Below are 21,144 nucleotides of genomic sequence, written 5' to 3'. Positions count from 1 at the left end.
AACTTTTTTTTTTACAAAAGCTGGACATCTCATTTTGAATCAAAAGCCAATTAATGATTTTACCAACTAACATTTCTCTAATTAAACATGTTTAAATGTACCGCCTACTGACCACATCCGACAAATGCGGCGAGCTCACCTGCAGAAATACGTGTTTCGCGTATTTAATGTTTCTGAACCGTAAATACGTTTCATATCAGCCTCGTATGACGGTTGCAGGAACACACAACGGCATGTGGTTAACGTTGTGGAACGATTGGTGAGTTTTGGGCAACTGAACTACGTGGTTGAGGTTACAGAAAAGATCATGTTTGTGTTCAAATAACGTAAGAACATCGTAACCAGACAACACAGCTACCGTAAATCAAACAACCTCGTAACGTCAATTACGCTAATTACGTGACGTTGTTCGTCACGTAATTAGCGTAAAGTCAACGTTTACTTTTGGTTTCACGCGGGACAGAAACACTGGACTCCGGGGTGAAAGTCCTGTGTTTGTTTGACTCCTCCCTTCGATGATTTTCTTGCTCATTGTACTCGTTATTATACCACGGCTTTTTTTTATTGCGGTTTATAGCGGTAAGCTGCTTTTGTTTAACTGTCTGGATAATAAAGGAGCCATCGTATGAAAATGATCGGAAGTTACTTTGATGAATCAGAAAGCGTTACTGTGAACCGCATCAATGAGCTCGACAGGCAGTCACCTTGAAAAGCTTCTTTGTTTTTAAAAGGAGACAAAACACAATAAACTTTGGTATAAAATACTTTAATAAATAATAAGATTGTTCTAAGAACAAACAAAAAAAAATTCCACTAACAAACCAAGACTTTTACCAAATTTTTGTACAAAATATGTTCTGCACATTCAGGCCCTCCTGTGGGACTCACAACGTAGGATTTACTGGCAGAATATGAATTTGGGTTCAAAATGATTTGCATTGTTAATTAACAAAAACAGTGAAATGTTCATCCACAAACAGCGACAATATTAGACTTTTGTTTTTTTAATGTGATGCGAAACGTTTGTGTTCTTAGTGCAGAAACAGACTTTACAAAACACTGGACAACAACCACAACAAGCTGTTCCCTTCATTAGACCAGAATAGATACACGGAGGAGAGGCGGGGCTAAACATTTAGGACTCGCACTCGATTCCCATTCAAACCTCACACCTTTCGGTTCGTCTAGAAGGGGATTCGGTGTCTTGGACACTGCCCTGAAAATAGAAGTCAGACGCATCAGCGCTGGTGTAAGACCCGACTCCCCGATGCAGCACGGGGCTACTTTACTGTATGTTGAGGGTCCTCAGATCTTTTGACTGAAGGGATTAAGATATGATGAAACAAAACCGGAAGCTGTGAAATCACATCCCAAACTCAACAGCTGTATATCTGAAGGGTTAGGGTTGTATCTGCCATTATAATAATGGACAAAAGAAGTGCAGCAAAACACCATTTCAGTTCCTTTAATTCCTGCAACTTCCAACCTGCAGCATTGACGGTAACAGTGAACCGAGGATGACGACTGGTTCGGGCTGAACGAACGTTTGACGTCTCATTTCTTCAGACTTTGGTTGAGAGACCTTGAAGCTTTCTCCATTTTCAAATATCGTCACACAAAAAGGAAAACATGGAAGCTGGCCTGACGGCTGCTGCAGTACAACCTGTATGTACCTGTATGTACAGAGAAGCCTGTCGGACGTGAAACTGTGAAATGTGGAAAAAGCTGAAAAGACAATTTCAGAAGAATCGTCAGTGGACTAAAGCATCATCCAGAAGCTGTCTTCCTGAAACACAGAGCATTGAAATGGGACATTTGGGATTATTTTTGGAGGGTTGGCCCATGATTTGAATTTGCGGGTGTGGAACGGCTCTAAGTTTGCACACTGGGATACATTTGTTAAAAAATAAATGGCTGTATTTGGGTGGTTTTTGCAAGGATGGCCCATGAGACATCAACATTTGTAGGTGTAGAAAAACCTTTCTGAAATAATTTGAACTCTCAGAAACTTACAACTTAATTTTCAACTAAAGTCTTCAAAATGAACCGGCCTGTCGGTTAAAAACAATAACCTCTCACGAAGATTAACATCCCAAACAAACAGATCGACATTCTCAGTGTTTCTGTAACAAACAATCACAACACGTAACGAAGAACGATGCGTTTTCTTTTCAAACCGGCGCTCCTGATTCTGAACGTCTGTTATAATGTCGACAGACACTAATGAACGGAATGACATCATTTAAAATAAAAAAAACAACAAGCACGAAAACAGTCTTTAGAATAACTATGACACAAAGCATCACTTAAGTTACTAAATTCAAATATACACAGCCATTTCTTCATATTTACATATGTACATCGCAAAGACAATAACCTGTGTGTGGTATGAAGAGTCGTTGCTCGGACATCTTTCCCTTTATACGTCGTTAAATTCTGCATAAACTCTAAAGGAGGAAAAGAATAAGAATAAAAATAAAAATAATAATAATAATAATAAAAATAATAATAACAATAAGGGCTGAAGGCACTTTTCTACCGAAGCAAATACTGAAGAATCATCATGTGGACTCGCAGGAAGCAGTGACATCATTATTTTAAAGGATATACGTAACTTTAAGCCTCAACACAAAATGGAAAAGATGTTTATGAATGTAAACAACAAAAAATGCTCATGCCAGGTATCATACAGTGGATTCTCTGTGCCAACTTGCAAGGACTTAAATGTATATAAAATCTTTTTTTGTTTTTTTGTTTCATGAAAAGACATGATGTGAAGTGTAGAAAAGGACCGCCGGTTTGGGGCTAAGGCAGACAGGAGCCGGACGCACCAATGGGCCGATGACCATCAGTCCAAAGAAAGGGAAGCGCCAGCTCGGATGAGGCAAAGCGGGAAAGTACGAAAAATAATCTGGAGCGGTGAAAAAGAGAAGATTCTTCTTGATTGCAGAAGAATGACGAGAAGATCCAGAAGCCGTGATTTTTCTGTCTTTTTTTTTGTTAATTTTTCTGTCTTTTTTATTTGCGAATTGGCTTTTGGTAAAAACAAGCCTCCGTGCTGCAGACAAAGTCGTTAAATAAGGTCAAAATAGAAAATTAAAGCATTTGTAATCTTCACTTGTTCAGAGTCGAGAAGTCAGTGACGTTGAAGACATCGCAGTTCTTTCCTTTCTTTCGCTCCGCCCCCGTGTGTTCATACATAGTGGTCTTTAACGTCCTCGCTGAGCTTGGCGGCGTTCAGGTTTTTACACCGGTTGTCTTTGGGGCTGTACGCCGTCCGGTGCGGCGCCTTGACCGGGCCGCTGCGTGACGTGCAGATGACCCCTCCCCTGCCCGTCACCCCCCTGTCCTGCGCCCCCGCCGTGGAGCACCTCTGCGGCGGACACTTCTCCCCCATGCCCGGCGCCCTCTCCTCGTCTTCCTCCTGCTCCCCCTCCTCCTGCTCCCCTTCCTCCTCGCCCTCGGCCCCGTCGCACGTCCTGTCGGTGGGGGCCATCAGTTTCTTGCATTCGTACTGAATGTCTTTGTCGCGGTTGTCCTTGAGGGCGTTGCTCGGCCTCAGCACCAGCTGGTTGTTGACCGCCGTGTCCTCGGATCGGGCCGCTCTCTCGCGCTCTTTCTTCCTCTTGCGGGTCCACCAGACGCAAACGACGATGCAGAAGATCCAGAGGACGCTGAAGACGACGCACAGTACCGGGACCAGGTAACCTGAAGGAGGACGTCGGGGGGAGATGTTAGAGGGACATTTCTCTGGGAATAAACACACGATCTCCCTACAGGCTGATGCCTGGTGGCGATAAAGATGAATTTACATCCAGGACCCCCCAACCCATGTTTTTAGTTCCAGAGGACAGACTTTTCATTTCATTCCCAGTTCTCCACGTTTCATGACAGCAAAGAACGAGAGACATGTGACTCACCAACAGGCGGCGGGTCCACCAGCGTCTCCACTTTGACCTCCACCACGGCCAGCATGACGGTGCTGTTGTGGCGTTTGGAGAGGGCACCGATGATGGCGCTGGCCGCCTTCTGGATCTGTCCTCGATCACCGTCCTTCGACCGCCCGTCCTGCTCAAAGGACTGAGACACACATGGAGGACAGGAATCAATTCGTTGTGCATTTACACTGAATTCCACATGTTACAAAGAAAGACAAAGGGGAGCAGCTTGAGGCCACATTTGAGATTCGGGGTGAATTTGTTTTTGACAGTCGAGTCCCAGCTCTCAACTGCATGGCTTGTTTTTAAGGAAGTTCTGAGTGAATTCACTCAGAAAGCTCCGGATCTACTTTGTAAACTGGTTTTGTGGTTCAGTGATTCAATCAGAACAGTAGAGAAAGAAAACGAAGCTCATTTGCCACATGGTCAGTGTGGCTGGAGGCTATGCAGGACAAGAAAACAAGAGAAGGAGAAAAACACACATTCACCCGTCAGAATAAAAGAGATTCTCATCCTAACATCTGGCAGGCCTCAGACACCCCCCCGCTGAGACCACAGAGGGTGGAGTTAATTGCCTAATAAGGTGCTGAGGGTGAGAGCAAAGGCTGGGGGGAGGGGGGGGGGGGATTAGCTGTGTGCTGCGCAGTTCAATTAGGACAAACAATAGAGAACAGGCCAGCTGTGCTCCCCGCTCGGGACAAACACTCCTCTTTTCTTCTCCTGAGACAATCAGCAGCTCATTCACACACCTCTAGCCCCGCCCCCCCGCCGTGACGGACAGGCCGCGTCACGGCAACGCCGACTGTGACCGCAATGATCAACTACTGAGAGTTGGGATCGAATGCTTGCCAGAGTCGTCGTTTACTTCACTTCATCATTATTTTTGGGGGCATTTTTTGCCTTATTTAGATACTTGAAGTGACAGTGAAGCATTAAAAAACATGTTGAGACATAAGTGTTGAAAGGCATGAGGGTTATTTAAGGGTTATTCGATGATCCGTTTTGTTTCTGTCGAGTTTGAATGACGGGGAGGTTACATTACTGCTTCTGTCAACGGAGGCTGGTGTCTTTGAGGAGCTCATTTAACCGTTTCTTGTCACGTCTAACTCTGTGATTTAAGGGTTTAATTCAACCAAACCAGAGCTGGTGATTGTTGGAACAGTGGAAAGACAAACAAAGACGGTTCTGGTGAGTTTCACTTTGTTTCAGACGAGTTTGAATGACGTGTGTTTTGACGATCAGCGAGGTAAAGTTATGGTTTCTGTCAATGGAGTCCTGCGGCTTTGAGGAGTGCTGATTTTATTTCTTATCGATCCACTTCAACGTGTTTCCATCACCTCCAATCAGAGCAGGAGCAGTTCAATTACCGAGAACACCGCAGAGCCCTTCGTCCCGGCGATGAATCCCGATTTGTAGCCTCTCCCGCTGGAGACCGAAGCCAGATGTTCGTGGGTGTTAGTGGGTTTTATAAACATTTCTACGGTCAGACGGTCAGACGACTCTAGTTTATTGGATGCAGACGAAAAATAAATAAATATCTGACTGAGCTCCCGTGGCTGAACGTTGCTTCCAAACATTTAACGAAAGCTTCCGTCCAACACACTGCACGCAGCCTCAACATGGTCAGATAAAGCAGAGGACGCTTCACTCTCCGGGAGGAAGACAAACCCAGCGCTCATCTTTCTCTCTCTCACACACACACACACACACACACACTGAAGCACTTGTTCCCCGCTCAGGTCGGAGGCCTCTCAGCGGAGCGTTTCAGGGGTTTTACAAACACACCGAGAGCCGTTGGAGAAGAGAATAAATCGACTCCCCGAGGCTCGCCGGGATTATAGAGATTTCACCCACACTTGGAAATGAGCGCTGACATTTCGCTGCAACACGAGTCGCCAGAGTGGGAGTGAGGTTTTATTTTTTTAGGTTGTGGAGTTTGGGTGGATGTCCGGTTCGCCACTCCTTTTCCTGTATCTGTCGCTCAAAACAGGCCTGCAAACATCAGAGGAGCAAGAACTAATCCCCTCCATTAACAGCTTAGAGCCCCTCGAGTCTGGGTGGCCGAGAGAGGAAGAAGCAGGGGAGAGAGAGAGGGAAGAGAGAGGGAAGAGAGAGAGAGAGAGGGAAGAGAGAGAGAGAGGGAAGAGAGAGGGAAGAGAGAGAGGGAAGAGAGAGAGAGAGAGAGAGAGAGAGGGAAGAGAGAGAGAGAGAGAGGGAAGAGAGGGAAGAGAGAGAGAGAGAGAGAGAGAGAGAGAGAGAGAGGGAAGAGAGAGGGAAGAGAGAGAGAGAGAGAGAGAGGGAAGAGAGAGGGAAGAGAGAGAGAGAGGGAGAGAGGGAAGAGAGAGGGAAGACAGAGAGAGAGGGAGAGAGGGAAGAGAGAGAGCGAGCGAGAGAGCGAGCGAGAGAGAGGGAAGAGAGAGAGAGAGGGAAGAGAGAGGGAAGAGAGAGAGGGAAGAGAGAGAGAGAGAGAGAGAGAGAGAGAGGGAAGAGAGAGAGAGAGAGAGAGGGAAGAGAGGGAAGAGAGAGAGAGAGAGAGAGAGAGAGAGGGAAGAGAGAGGGAAGAGAGAGAGAGAGAGAGAGAGAGAGAGAGAGGGAAGAGAGAGGGAAGAGAGAGAGGGAGAGAGGGAAGAAAAGACAGCAACAAAGACGCAGAAAGAGAAAAAGGAGGAGAAAGAGAAGCAGAGCAGAGATCAGCAAGGTGTCCCAACAGAAACCTAAATCTCATCCAGATGTTGTCAAAAGCTTCAAAGGCCTCTCCCTCTTCTATCTGTTCCTTTTCTCTTTCTCTTTTTTTAACAAAGAGGGAAGAGCCATGAATACAAAAGTTACGATTTCTCTGGACTCCTCTGGAAACGATTTGCAGTCACAAATTGAGTGTGATTTCATAAAGTGGGGGAAGAAAAGAGGGAAAGTGAGAGTCTGAAGCTGTAGGTGTGTTACTTATATACCTGCATGAGCCGATGACCTCATGTATTTACAGATCAAACTCACGGTATGAAGTGGTCTACATAATCTGGTTGAACTGCTCGTTTCTCGTGCTGCTCAACTTCGTTGCAGCGTTCTTAATGTCGTCGGAAGTGATGGAAAGAAGGGACGAGAATATGAAAATAAGACCAACGTTTTGAGACCACAATTACCTTTTAATAAGACAAAGAGGGGGCTGATGTTTGAGTTACCGCGAGGAGCAATCTCAGCCAGAGTCCTTCTGAAGCAAACCTTCATCAGCACACACATTCACATTGTTTTCTTTGTATTAATGTTCACCAAATGAAAGTGATTTGAATTCATTCACAATTGAATTTAAGGCTTCAGAGACACCAGAGAGCCGTTAGTCCTCTCACTGTGTTCAGAGATCAGAGCTGCGTCTGACAGAAAGTAACAAAGCCTTCTTCAAAGGCAACTAATTCATTAGTTATTAATAATAATGAGTATTTTAACTTTCTGTTGTATCCAATTGTGGATCAATAGACAGTCTCATGATTGGGTCAATAACACATATCAGTGTGTGTGTGTGTGTGTGTGTGTGTGTAATATTCACCATGGCGACCTCCACGGCGTCACTGTTGGAGTAGGACAGGTCACAGAGGATGAGCAGCGCTCGCTCCTCGGCCAGCGTCTGAGTTACGGGGAGGTACCTGAGCTCGGAGCAGATGTTCTCTACAGTGGTGCCCTGCGACGCGCGCACACACACACACACACACGCACACGCACACGCACACGCACACGCACACGCACGCACACGCACACGCGCACGCGCACACACACACACACACACACACACACACACACGCACACGCACACGCACACACACACACACACAGATTAGTATCTGCACTGCTGGCGAGCAACAATCAGCTTCTAATTCCCCCTAAGTCCGTTTCAGTTGCAGCCAATCAGAGCCCAGCGGGGGGGGGGGGGGGGGACGACGACTGTGTCTCAGATCTCAGATCAGTATCTTGTCAGAGGACCGGACTCGTTTCCATTCATAAAACTCTATCCAGACCTGCCGCAGGGCGCCAGCGGAGGTATCATGATCCAGTAGTAAACAAGAAGAGAGGACACTGTGAATGCAGGTTCATGCAGAGTCAGCCTTTTCCCCACCACATACAAAAGATTTCATTTTTCAACAACAAAGAAGATATTCTGTTGTTAAATAGAACTTTTTTTTTTTACCATTTCTCTCTCTTCCACTCACAGCCAATAGAAAGAGAGGATTAATACTAGAACACGTCTGGGTCCTGAGAAGCTTAAGCCTTCAGAAAGAGAGCTCCAGTCGGAGATAAATGGTTGAATAAGCGTTAAAGACGGACAGGAAGTCTCTCACCTGCGGCACTTTGTCCTTCTTGAAGATGAGCGTGATGCGAGCGCAGCTGTTGTCGAGGTAACCGCTGTTGGGCTCGCACTTGGTGTGCACGGGCGTCGGCGGGTCGGGCGTCGAACACACGCCCCACTGGTGGCACGGCGGCGAGAAGCAGGTGAGGAACTGATGCTCCACGCACTCGTGGCCTCCGGGGCAAGACGGGGGGTTCGCGTCCGGGGCGGGCGGAGCCTTCGGGAGGAGGCAGGGCCGCCGACCGCACCTCACCTGGAAGAACACGACACCTCAGTGACCATCCGGTCGCGTCGCTCACAAAAACTGGCCAAACTGATTAGAAGTGGTCGAAGGCCTGACCTTCGAGCAGCGGACGTAGCCGTTGGCACACTGGCAGGCGTTGCACTCCTCCTCCCACCGGCTGCCGTGAGGAAACTGCAAGCCGGAGTGACGGCACGGCTTCCCGAGCCCGATGACTGCAGGGACGAAAGGAGGTTGTGAGTATTCTTCTTCCCTTCACCGATCGCACTGCAGGAAACGCTGCGATTGAGGTTCTACGGTACTCACACTTCTGACAGCGAGGTCCGGCGTGTCCCAGAGGACAGACGCAGCGGTAGCCGTTGATTTCATCCACGCAGGTCGAACCATCGGCACAAGGAGACGACTGACACTCATCTATGTCTGTGAACACAACACGGAGCTGAACACACACGCAGTGACTTTCACAGGAGTCATAAAATACCTCATCGACAGACGAAAGAGGCAAAACAGGAGCTGCAGAAGCGTTTCAGTGGAAGTTCAGCCTGTTGCTCAACTTTAGAGGAGAGAAAACGGAGCTTTGGGAGATTTGAACGTTGAATTCAAACGTCTTCAATGACTGATGGAACTCAGAGGGATCTTTTCTTCACACAATGCCGTTTCATAGCAGTTTGGTTTGAAACGCTTCAATTGGAGAACACTCTGCTTGTGAAAAGGGCTTTTCTGAAGCGATTTCTCCCAGAGGGCCGCGGGAGAGCGCACCGGCCCGTCAGCACTGACCTCGGCTCAGCGCGGAGGGGAGAGGTTAAGACCGCCTTCCTAAAAGGCTTCCTAATCTGTCGACCCGAAACAATCGGCTCGCGCTGCCCCCCCCCCCCCGGCCGCGGCCTTTCACCTTTGACCCCCTCCACACACGCCCCCCCCCTCCGGTTCCCAGGGACTCACTGATGCGGCAGTCCGGTCCGGCGAATCCCGGGGCGCATTCACAGCGGAACCAGTTGACGCCGTCGACGCAGATGCCGCCGTTGTAGCTGCGGAAAGGAAACAGAGACAAGGTGTGACGTCACTGTCCCTCCAAACAATCTGTGGACATCAGACAGGCAGAGACAACAGTTCCAAACACGCTGAACGCTGTTAAACATCCACTCCTGCCTTTGTGCATTGAGAGTCTCGTGTCACAGTCGTAGGATGTGTGTGTCCGTGCCGTTACAGCGAAGCTGTCTGAGGGTTTTCTCTTCCCTACGGGGACATTCAAAGTATAGCTTATCAAACAGAGATGGAAAAAGAGAATTCATTCTTGGCTCTTTCCTAAATCTCCTCCCCGAGGGGGGAACAGCTTCTGCTTCTCTTTGCAGGCGAGCTTTTAAAACGCTATAAATCAATGCCCTGCGTCTCAACCCTTCCCTCTGGTCGCTGATACGTCTGATTTGTGAGAAGTGATTGTGCGTCTCTGACAGGAATACCGGAGCAGAGATGTTCAGACTGATATCTGCTGTTTATTGCACGCTTTAAACCAAAAGTACTGCAGAAGATCAACGTTGCCTCAACCTGCCCGCTGAGCCGCGTGACGTCAGCTCAACAGCTTAAGCTCGTTCACACGGCGCTGGACATTTCCAAGGAGGTTTCATGCCGAGACCACAAACCACCCTTCACCCGTGCATCATTACATCCTCTCAACACAACGTCTGCAGAAGGGACCAGTTTGGAGCAAAAATATTTCCACCGGTTGTCACAGAAACTTCTCCTCTTGGCTCCTCGTCTTCAGACCGAACGAGAACTCCCCTCAGATGAAGCTCCACCTCCACCAGAGGCTGGAGGGCCGTATGGACCCGCTGAGGTTTGACTCTGGGCTTCAAACTATCGGACTGTTTCTATTTCCCCAGCGCTTGCAGAGACTCTGAGTGTCGCAGGCTGAAGCTGATCCCTGATCAATGTCCAGACTTCATCTGTAAATCCCTGCAGACCACATACTGAGCAGCCTCCCCCAACACCTCAGCTCTTCACACCCTCCTGCCCCCCCTCCCTGAACCCCCTCCTCCGAAAAACCACCACTAATCCACCTGTCAGTCATTGAAGAGGCGGGTGAGGAGGAGAGGAAGGGAGGGGGGGGGGGGGGTCACTGGTTTCTGCTTTAATATCGTCAATACAAATGTCAAAAACGTCTTGTTTTGTTCAGTCCAACACCCCAAATATGATGAATTAACAACAATGATATGAATCAGAAATCATACAAAAGCAGAAATCCTCACATCACAGAAGGAAAAATCCCGTTTTCATCCAAAACCTTTAACGGGAAGATCGGCAGCATGAAATCAGATTTGCAGAATGAGAGCAAAGTGTGAGAGTCTGTGGGAAACCCGGCCAGCCGCAAGCGTCAGCCGAGCTGATGTTTCGACATGAAGACGAGCGAGAGGAGAAGATGAAGGGTGGCTGCACCCGGCAGAGGTAAAGAGCTGCTGGAGTTCAGGGCTGAATCAGCTCCCAAAGAGCAAGTGAGGTGAAGTTCATACCAGGTCACAGACGTCATATTTACACCAACACAGACAACAGTGTGCCAATGGAGAGAGAGGAACCTGTAGAAACAGGTTTCTACAGGTGAGCTTCTTCTGTCTGTACCAGTTCAAGAATCCAACAGACAGAGATGCATTTAAGCTGCAGCCGTCAGCCTTCAACACACGTTAACTGAACGTAAAGCCACAACCAGCAGCAACACATTGCATTTCTGCTGGAAAAAAACATTTGAGATGATTATGAAAATGAATCCGTCTCACCAGGGATGTGGATTGCAGTCGTCGACATCTGCAAGAGAGAAAAAAGAAAATATCAATCAGTAAGTTTAGAATTGAAATTCCTGCCACAACCCCTGAGTGAGGACGAGGAACTTTGATTCAACTTCAGCTGCAACAGACGGTCAACAAAGCAGAAGCTTAAACACTGAAGTCATTTCAGAGTTTCACAAATCACCACTGACTGATGTTACTTTACAGTCATTTTGTAACTTGGTGCTGAATAATAAGCAGCTGAGCTCCAGCTCGCGGTGGTTCAAACTTTAAAGTGATCATTTATTCACAGTATTTTTAAGGTGAATATGGATCTCATCCCCGCGGCCTCTAACGGAGACGTACTCTGTGCACAGCTGGATCCCTCCCAGCCGTCCTTGCAGATGCAGGTGAAGGCGTCGCCCCCTCCGACACACGTCCCGCCGTTCTCACACGGACCCGAGTCACATGTGCTGTTCTTGGCTAAAAAAAACAAAAACCAGAGATTCCCTTTTAACGACAATGTTGTTGTTCAGACCAGCGCGCGGCGGGAGAGCTGCTCTCTGGGCCGTGATGGCGCCGGCGTTGTGGGTCAGCAGCCGGGTGAGTCTCTGACCTGTGTTGCAGGTGCTGCCGCCCCAGCCCGACGGGCAGCTGCACAGGAAGGAGTCTCCGTGGTCGTAGCACGTCCCTCCGTTGCTGCAGGTGGAGGAGTCGCACTGGCTCTCACCTGCAGAGGAGGCAGCATTGGGAGGAAGAGGGTTGTAAGAGGTTTCATTGGACTCTGTGCCGTTGGTGAGTAGCTTTGAAGTACGTGTTCAGAGGGGAGGACAAGTCTGCACCGCGGCCCAGAGGAAAGATTAAGACGCACTATGACAATAAAAAACTAGTTTTCATAAACTATTGCAACTTGATCACACCATTTTCTATGACGCCTAAGTCTGTAATGCCTGATAATCATACGAATAGTTATAATATAATATAATCATTGTTTATCAAGTGAAGTCAAAAAGATATCATTTAATCAATGCATCATAGTGTTGATGAACTATGGGAGTTATATGAAATAATGCTTATGGATGTTTTACAAACATACTAAAAATCAATAAACACAATTATCATTATGATCAGTCAATAACTAGTATGTAAAGTTGGATTCACCACCTACTACCGATGGTTGGTGCTCACGGTCCCACACTTACGTGAGTGGCAGGTCTTCCCCTTCCAGTTGTCCACACAGTTGCAGTAGAAGTCGTTGAGCAGGTCGACACATCGGCCTCCGTTCTGACACGGGCTCCTGTTGCACTCGTTCACATCTGGAACAAAGCCAGTTGTTTAAGTCATTGATTCTACATTGATTTGTATTTATCTTCAAATTATTGAACTATTATTATGTTATATTGATGTTTGTTCAGTAGAGTCTTCATTGGGGACACACAGATCCCCCTTTTTCAGTCCCAAAAACCATGGCTTTGGGTATGGGCCTATACCTAGCTATAATAATAATAATAATAATAATAATAATAATAATAATAATAATAATAAATATTATACCTGCAAAACAAATCTCTAAAATTAGCATGAATTACAATTCATATGTAAATCATTTTAATGCAGCAACAAATTGGTAAAAATAATTAAAGTTTCAGTGTCTGATGTATCTAGTATTTAAACATAGAATATGATTGAATAGATGGGCCCTGTTGTCATGAGAGAGAGACGGAGATCATCTCAAAACACGAACATAAAGAACAGTGTCATCTACAAATGTGCACACTGACCGACTTAGAACTTCAGAACAGATTTAGAATCAGTCAGCTGGTAACGTGACCACATGGCTCTGCTTGTTTTCATCTGCACAACACATCCTCCATTGTTTAGTCTCAGCCTGCTGCTCACGTCGAACCCCAAACACCCAGTTCTCTCCGACACACACACACACAGGTACACACACATACTCACCAACATCACATAGACTGCCCTCCCAGCCGTCTGGGCAGAAACACTGGAAGGAGTTGATCCCATCGATGCAAGTGCCTCCGTTCTTACAGGGGGATGACGCACAGTCATTGATGTCTGCAGGCAGAGAGAGGAGAGACATTTACCGATGTTAGGTTCTTTTTTTACTGAGTTATTAAGTTATTCGTTTGTTTTAAGTCTGTTATTTGTGTCTTTTATGGGAGGTTTTCATGTTGTTTTCAATGTTTTGCTGTTATGTTTGAAAGTCTGTCAATTGTTTCTTTTATGTGTGAAACCAGGACTCCCTCCCTTAATTCCCTGAATTAAAAAAAAATAAAACGGATAAAATCCAAAGAATTTAAAATATATACCAAAATATTTTTAAATTTTTGCCTATTTTTCTTCTGTGCACGGATACAAATTGAGTTCAGGCTGCGCGTCAGTTTTTTGTTCTTGTTAAACTGATGAACAAATAGTTTTGCCCACTTGCTGTATGAGCATCAGCTTTGTGTATAAAGTGGGAATATATCAAATTACAATCACCATGTTTTTATCTTTTTTACATTTCAGAGGTAAACAAATGTCTATCATGTTACTATCATCAACGAGAGACAATGGGTGAGTCTGTTGGAAAGAATTCAAAGCATCCTGTGAGCGAACAAAACAAAAAACCTCATAACAGGCAAAATCATGTATCAGTATTTTCCTGCTGATGTTTCCTTTTGTGATGAAACTAAACTAAGAGAGACGAGGAGTGAAACTGGAGTCTGTATTACCGTAAGAGTCATGTGGTTCCCAGTGATGGTAAATATAGTCTGTGTGTTACATGTATTTGTGTTTGTGTGTGTGTGTGTGTGTGTGTGTGTGTGTGTGTGTGTGTGTGTGTGTGTGTGTGTGTGTGTGTGTGTGTGTGTGTGTGGGGCTAACAATGACTCACTCTCGTGGCAGTAGGTGCCAGTGAATCCCGGCTCACAGGAGCAGCTGAAGTTCCCGGCAGGCAGGCTGATGCAGCGGCCGTGGGGACCGCACACATTGGATGAGATGTGCCACACCCGCTTTTGGGTGTCATTGGTTGCCACGGCTACGGTGCAACTGTCAATCACTTGGGGATACAGAAGTGGGGACAGAAAGAGAGGATCAGAACGTTGGAAGAGAGATGATACGTCTTACTGCCGGCTGGTTGATTGAAATCGTTCTTGAGATCTAAGACACCAGGGCTCCCCGGGTGCCGTGCTACCTTGACACTGGTTGGTCTTGCAGTGGTCCTTGAGCTCCGAACAGGTTCTGCCCTCGTAATCGTCGGGGCAGCTGCAGTAGAAGTTGCCCATTAGGCTGTGGCACTGGGCCTTGTTGTGACATGGGTTCGGGCTGCAGGGGTCGTTCTGCACCTGCAGATGGAAAACAGGGAGGTAGAGGTGTGTTCTCACAAACAATGAAATGGAGCTGAGTGCTTGTTGTTGTTGTTTACTCGCTGGATCTAGTCCTCACCTCACAAGTTGTACCAGCGAAGCCCTGCGGGCATTCACACATGAAGCCGTCCAGCAGGGCGTGGCAGCGCCCACCGTTCCTACAGGGACCGCTGGCACAGCGGTTCCTCTGAAGCTCGCAGTGCCGACCCACGAATCCCGCCTGGCAAACGCAGCCTCTGGCTCCCTTCTGGAACAGAAAGCCTGCCGTCATATTCCACTCAAATGCAGATGATCAAAGTGGCAGAGCTTCCAACTTATAGGGTTTTTTTTGCCCAATAAAAGGTGAGGCGTTCATTTATCGTTAAAGAAAACAAGCACTCAACAGGACACACAAGTCAGAACTTCAAAAGTGAGCGAGACAGAGATTTGGGAATATTGGGAATTATAACAACATCAAGGGTATTATATTTAATGAAATGGCAACATGTAGTTGAAAGTTGAAAACCTGGGCTTGGGTGAAGTTTCCCAACAATATATGTCAATATAGGACACGGCTCAGTAAAAAACAAGTTTTTAAACCGAACTACGTCGTTTATATCTGGCTTTGTGTTTCTGTTGGGAACAAGAAAAGCTTCAGGCAGTACAAGTTAGCAACCAATGTTTCAGAACCATGATATCCTCCAGCAGATCTTCTGAGGTACTTTGAAGATCTATAATCTTGTTCCAACTCAATTACCTCATCATGTTACGCTAATGAGTCGATCAGCTCAGCACCTTTAACACGTCGATGTTAATGAAAGCTATAGGAACTCTTGACATCTGTGATTCTCACCTTGCAGGTCCCCCCGTTCTGACACTGACCGTGACAGCTGCTCAGATCTGAGAATAAAAAACAAAATCGAGAGAAAATATGAGATTTGAGTTTGACAAACCGGGAAGGGGAACATGCATTGGTGCGGGGAACATGCAGCTGCTACAGAGAAGTGGTTCGATGCAATCAAAGCAAAGAGATCCATGCCTGGGATGCAGATTCAGAGGTGCAGTGAGAACATGCAATGAAACCAAACTGCCCCTCAAGATTTCCTCTGAAGGATTTACAACCGTCAGGAAAAACACAAGTCATGTAGCTTAGAGGAGTTAGGTCAGGGAGCGGCAGGTGTAAACAGCCATCTAAGAGGCGGGAGAGGAGAATGAACGTTCCACCGGCTTCTTTAACTTCCGTCATCGCTCAATCGGAAAAGCCCAAACATGTTGCTGTTGTTTTCTATCCAGATGAATGCGTATCCATCGAGGAGCCCACATTTCTGTTGCTAGCATTGCACAATACAAAAGTCTCGAACATTAGCACGCTGCCAACGCCTCATGGGGCGTGTGGTAAAACGGGTTTCTGCGTCCATATTGTGAGACTAATGAGCACATACAACTTTAGCTTCCAGTAATATTTCAACAAGAAAAAGCTACGATTATCTTGCAAGCTCAACAGCAAAACATCTCCGTGGTCTGACCCACTATCGTACAGCGTACGTCATGAGAGCTGGGAGATGAATCAGCATTCACCGCTGGAGGAGATTTGTGAAACAACTTGTGATCCAGCAACAAAAAGCTAGAATTAGTTTTGAGCATCCAGCATGTCGAGGATCTTAGGGGGTCCTTCCTACGGTTCTAGGGTCCTTTGTTCCCCAGATTTATATGGCACATAATAGGACCATGACAAAGGGTCCTTTGTTCCCAGCGGTCAATGTACCTAGGGTCCTCCCCCGCACCCGCTCGTATTCACAACTTGTCACATACGGACTCTTGGTCAGGAACCTTTTGGAGTCATTTAGGTTTAGGCAACAAAACTACTTGGTTTGGTTTGGGAAAGGTTTGTGGTTTGGGTTAAAATAAGTACGTTCTTGACAACCTGGGACCGAGAACAGGCTGGTTCCCCAGCTCCTGTCACTGAAAAGGACATACGCTGTTGTGGGAACTCGTCAAAGGGAACATAGCATCGAGTTAAACATAGAACAAACATGGAAAAAAAGTCCCTGACAAATAAAACCTTTTGAAAAGTTTACTTTGTGTAACATAAAATTGAAATCGGAAACAAAGGACCTTGTGAACATAGAACCCTAGGGACATAGAACCTTGTGAACATAGAACCCTAGGGACATAGGACCTTGTGAACACAGGACCTTGTGAACATAGAACCCTAGGGACATAGAACCTTGTGAACATAGAACCCTAGGGACACAGGAGGTTAGGAACATAGAAACGCTCCTGGTCTGAGCCACTTGTATGCTATCAAATAGGAGCTGTTGCGTCTGGCGTTAAATCGTTATTCTAAGATTTTGTCATTCTAGAAAACTCAAAGAACTTTCCATTTAAAGCATGAAAGCACTGCTTATTTTGCCCATTAGAGATTATTAGATACGTTGATTTCCTGGCAAGGATTGTTTCTCTTGGTAGAAGTCATGTGTTCACATTTTACTGTCCAGTATAACAGTAAATACTAATGTCTCCATAATAACAGAAAACCACTGAAACATGTTTTGGCCTTTCAGAAAGAAAAGTGAGAAGAAGCCAGCGGAACAGAAGCTAGCCAGCGGAGAGGAAGCTAGCCAGCGGAGAGGAAGCTAGCCAGCGGAACAGAAGCTAGCCAGCGGAACAGAAGCTAGCCAGCGGAGAGGAAGCTAGCCAGCGGAACAGAAGCTAGCCAGCAGAACAGAAGCTAGCCAGCGGAGAGGACAGCCTCGGGTCTGTCGGTGCAGCAGGTTCAAAGAGGCTGAGGACCAATGATTTGCTGGATTGATACTAACTGATGTCACAGTTCTTGCCAACCCATCCACGAAAGCAGGCACAGTGATATCCCCCAATCAAGTTTTTGCAAGGGTAAGCATTGAGGCAAGGCTTCCCCGCACACTCATTAACGTCTGCAAAGACGAGAGACACAAGAGAGAATGCATGAGAGAGCTGAGAAGCTGCTCAGGAGCCCCGTCACCAAGCGCAGCTTCATGTGTCGAGAACACACTGGAATCATGGTTGAAGGCCGGAGGACTCCTCTGAACTCTTGACTTCCAACTCTGTTGATGCGCCTTCAAGGCATTTAACCTGCGACATTGCTGGCTTCAGCTACAAAAATGCCTTTTGGTCTTTCAAGCGTAGGACTCTGTTACAGAAATGTTTTGGAAAGAGCTGCAACGCTCGCACAATATTAGACTTCTGTCGCTCTGAAGGAAGTTTTAAAAGGTGCATCAGTCGAGGAATTGACATCTTATTTTGCAGCTCAATGATTGTTTTTTTTAATGGCTTTCATTTCTTCTCATGAGGAAAAAAAATCATCTTTTATGAACACATGTACGAATTCAAACTGTCTCATTCACAGTATTCATGTTAACTTGACTTTATGTCTTCGTGCATATGTCGATATGATGTTAAAGGGAGACGTTTATTACAGTGTGGCACATTTAAAGTCTCGAATATTCATATTCAGTTGTAACTTGGTACCATGTAGTCAGATTACTGTCGTGACTTTTACGGGTAAACAACTCAAACATTGTCAGACAGCCAGAACATTTACAGAGTGAAGTTCATGTCTGACAGGGTTTCATGCTTTCCATCGCTGCTCATTCCCCCCCGTCCCCCTCCCTCGGGGGTTAATGTCTCTCTATGGCATTCCCTGAAGGCCAACCTGCGGCATTCCAAGTGGTCAGTTTCAGAGGGCGCCCGCCGCGCTCACTATAAACCGACACAGTGCATTAATACTACTCCCAGGAGGTGAGCGGCACCTGCTGGGAGCTGAAACCAAACACCCCAACCCATTCCCAAAAACCCAACCTCCCCCACTACCACTACTCCCCTCCCCCCTCTCCCCTCCCCCCCCCCTCTCCCCTCTCAGGTGCCACCTCGTTCCCGGAAAGGCTGAGCGCTCTGCGAATCTGTAACGCAAACCGAAGCGTTTCGGTGGCTCCCCGCTTGTTTACAGCTTATGAAGTGTTTCCTGGCTGAGGTCGAAGGGGGTGAGGGCTCCGCTGCGTCGCCTCACCGTAGCGTACATGCAACCAGCTACGCCCAGTCCGCAGCCAAAGATAACCCCCCCGCTGGACTGTATGTTGTCCCAAGGCTAGCAGTTGCCAGGCGGGTTATTTTTAGCTTTACTCAAGTCACCTGGCTCGAGTTGCAGATGAAACCCAGCGAGCGTCTCCGTTGGGCGTGCATATACACACACACACACACACACACACACACACACACACACACACACACACACACACACACACACACACACACACACACACACACACACACACACACACACACACACACACACTCTCTCTCATTTGAAACGATCCTGCAGTAATACTACTGGTTAAACGACGGGGCGGGATAAACAAACACACAGAGATGCTGGAACTCTGCAAGCAAATGGGGATTCCTGGAAAAGGAATTCGGACGCATTGGCATTCACTGTCGGTGCAACACACTCACACACACGCCGGCTTCATCACAGCAGAACATCACCCACCGTGCAGCAGTGATTGAGACACATGAATGAGACGTACCGATCTGGCAGGTCTTGCCCGTCCACTGAGGAGGACAGAGGCACTCGAAGCCGTTCTCCATGTCCATGCAGGTTCCACCCTGAGCACAGGGGCTGGAGGCACATTCATCCGTGTCTGAAAACAGAAACCAGACGGTTGTTCACTTCAAAAACTCAAGCTTCCAACATATTATGTGTTTTGCATGTGAATAAATAATAATAATTGTCCAAATAATCGTACATTTTCTTTCTTACGATCACCAGAAGTGCTTAATGTCAATCTCTGATGTGTTCACATAAGAACATTAGAGAAACACAAACCAAAAAAAGAAGAGAAAACTGCATAAATGGATAACAGTAGTTATAATCAACGGGTCGTAGACCCCTCACCTTTAGCACAGGTCGGCCCGGACCAGCCTGCTGGACAGTGACACTCAAAGCCTGACGGCACTTCATGGCAGGTGCCGCCGTTGGCACAGGGGTTGGAAACACAGGCGTGCTCCGCTGGAGAGAAATAAATCAGAGAAACGCAGGAACGCTCAGAAAGCTTTCGTCACATTTCATCCGGCTCCTCAGAACGTCACTCTGAACGTGACGCGGCACAGAACAACACGACGGGATTGTTCGGCCGCGGTTTGTTTGATTGACAGACTCACCGATCTCACAGTTCTTGCCGGAGTAGCCGTCTGGACAGGCGCAGTTATACTCGTCCGGCTCCGTGTTCATGCACGTCCCTCCGTTCTTGCAGGGACGGTTGGTGCCGCAGTAGTTCAGATCTGCACAGCGAAGAACACCGATGTGACCGACGCTGCTTCACTCTACTTCACAACGCGCGTGGAAATGAGTGAGTGGAAACACGACGATAGCTATCGTTCTGAGATAACATGACATCAACACGACTCAAGCCAGTTTCTGCTCAGTGATTTTAAGAACGCATGGAAAGCCATCGAAACAAAGGAGAAGACAGAAATCTGAATTTCTACATCATCACAATGTCAGGTTCAGCTTGTAAAGACATCGGAATGCTCTGAGACTCCGCTCCTGTTGACTCTTAGGACTTGCAGATATGCAGACGATGGCATTACGTGAACATTGTGAGATCTGACCTTTGTCACAGAGCAGCCCGCCCCAGTTCTTCTCACAGGTGCACTGCCAGGGCTCGTTGCAGGTGCTGTGAACACAGCCGGGATACGGCAGGCACTCGTCACAGAGCGGCCCCTGCCAGCCGTAGTTACACCTGCAACACACGGCTCACAGTTTCATTCTTCCACCTCCATTCCTTCTTCCCCGTCTCATGTGCTTCCTTCCTGAAGTGATCTGAACCCCCAAACTAGAGAAAGGAGGGAGTATCTACCCAACGAGTCCATTTCACTCAAATATGCTGATGTTGAGTGAAAACAGTCCACAGAGTTCAGCGGCTGCAGCGGTGGCTGAGTGGATTCTTTTTGTGACTAAAATAAGAGCGTCTTATTGCACAAGCACACTGACAAGGTGTTCCTGTTCACAGCCACGGCCTCGGGGAACACCACACAGATGCACTCACCGCAGAGGCAGCTGGCCGTGACCAAAGGAGCAGCGATAGTCAGGTCGCGACAACAAGCAAGTGATGAATATGTTTAAATGTGTGAAGACACAGAGGAGCGCTCGATGCCAGTTACACGTCCCAACACGGAGGCCGCTGTACGTGCCAAACGTTTTATATACATACACACACACACACACACACACACACACACACACACACACACACACACACACACACACACACACACACACACACACAAAGACTTCTTCGTGCAGGACATATGGATGAGAAAGAGGACAGACACTGATTGGGTCACAGCAACACGGTTTTTTTAGTGTTGCTGTGAGTAACTTTGCAAAAAAAAAACTCTCATCAATTAACTTTTGGCGTTAATTGAACCCATAACCTATTTTTTAAATAAAGTTTTGTATTTAGATTTAAATCTAGTAAGTAAGATGTTTATGG

The 21,144-nt window shown here is 47.0% G+C and overlaps 1 protein-coding gene across 2 annotated transcripts in view; it reads right to left on the bottom strand.

The window, feature by feature from the left end:
- Positions 1-747: 747 nt before the first annotated feature.
- LOC306790456 (protein jagged-2-like) overlaps positions 748-21,144 on the bottom strand; it is a 45,455-nt gene continuing 25,058 nt past the window's right edge. The window contains exons 6-26 of one of the 2 annotated variants that reach the window (XM_079286721.1): positions 20,261-20,391; positions 19,811-19,930; positions 19,545-19,658; positions 19,177-19,290; positions 17,434-17,547; positions 15,468-15,514; positions 14,715-14,882; positions 14,464-14,614; positions 14,164-14,328; positions 13,230-13,343; positions 12,470-12,583; positions 11,884-11,997; positions 11,634-11,750; positions 11,280-11,307; positions 9,454-9,539; positions 8,818-8,931; positions 8,611-8,726; positions 8,263-8,523; positions 7,477-7,608; positions 3,921-4,080; positions 748-3,708 (exon numbers count right to left, since the gene is read on the bottom strand). In XM_079286721.1, coding sequence (XP_079142847.1) covers positions 3,194-3,708; positions 3,921-4,080; positions 7,477-7,608; positions 8,263-8,523; positions 8,611-8,726; positions 8,818-8,931; positions 9,454-9,539; positions 11,280-11,307; positions 11,634-11,750; positions 11,884-11,997; positions 12,470-12,583; positions 13,230-13,343; positions 14,164-14,328; positions 14,464-14,614; positions 14,715-14,882; positions 15,468-15,514; positions 17,434-17,547; positions 19,177-19,290; positions 19,545-19,658; positions 19,811-19,930; positions 20,261-20,391 — 2,995 coding nt within the window. In that variant the 3' untranslated portion in view covers positions 748-3,193. The remainder of the gene's footprint in view (positions 3,709-3,920; positions 4,081-7,476; positions 7,609-8,262; positions 8,524-8,610; positions 8,727-8,817; positions 8,932-9,453; positions 9,540-11,279; positions 11,308-11,633; positions 11,751-11,883; positions 11,998-12,469; positions 12,584-13,229; positions 13,344-14,163; positions 14,329-14,463; positions 14,615-14,714; positions 14,883-15,467; positions 15,515-17,433; positions 17,548-19,176; positions 19,291-19,544; positions 19,659-19,810; positions 19,931-20,260; positions 20,392-21,144) is intronic. The other variant, XM_079286722.1, reaches the window with a different exon arrangement.

Source organism: Melanostigma gelatinosum, assembly GCF_949748355.1.
Source record: "Melanostigma gelatinosum genome assembly, chromosome: 16".
Classification (NCBI taxonomy): Eukaryota; Metazoa; Chordata; class Actinopteri; order Perciformes; family Zoarcidae; genus Melanostigma; species Melanostigma gelatinosum.
This window is presented reverse-complemented; position numbering and strand designations above follow the sequence as displayed.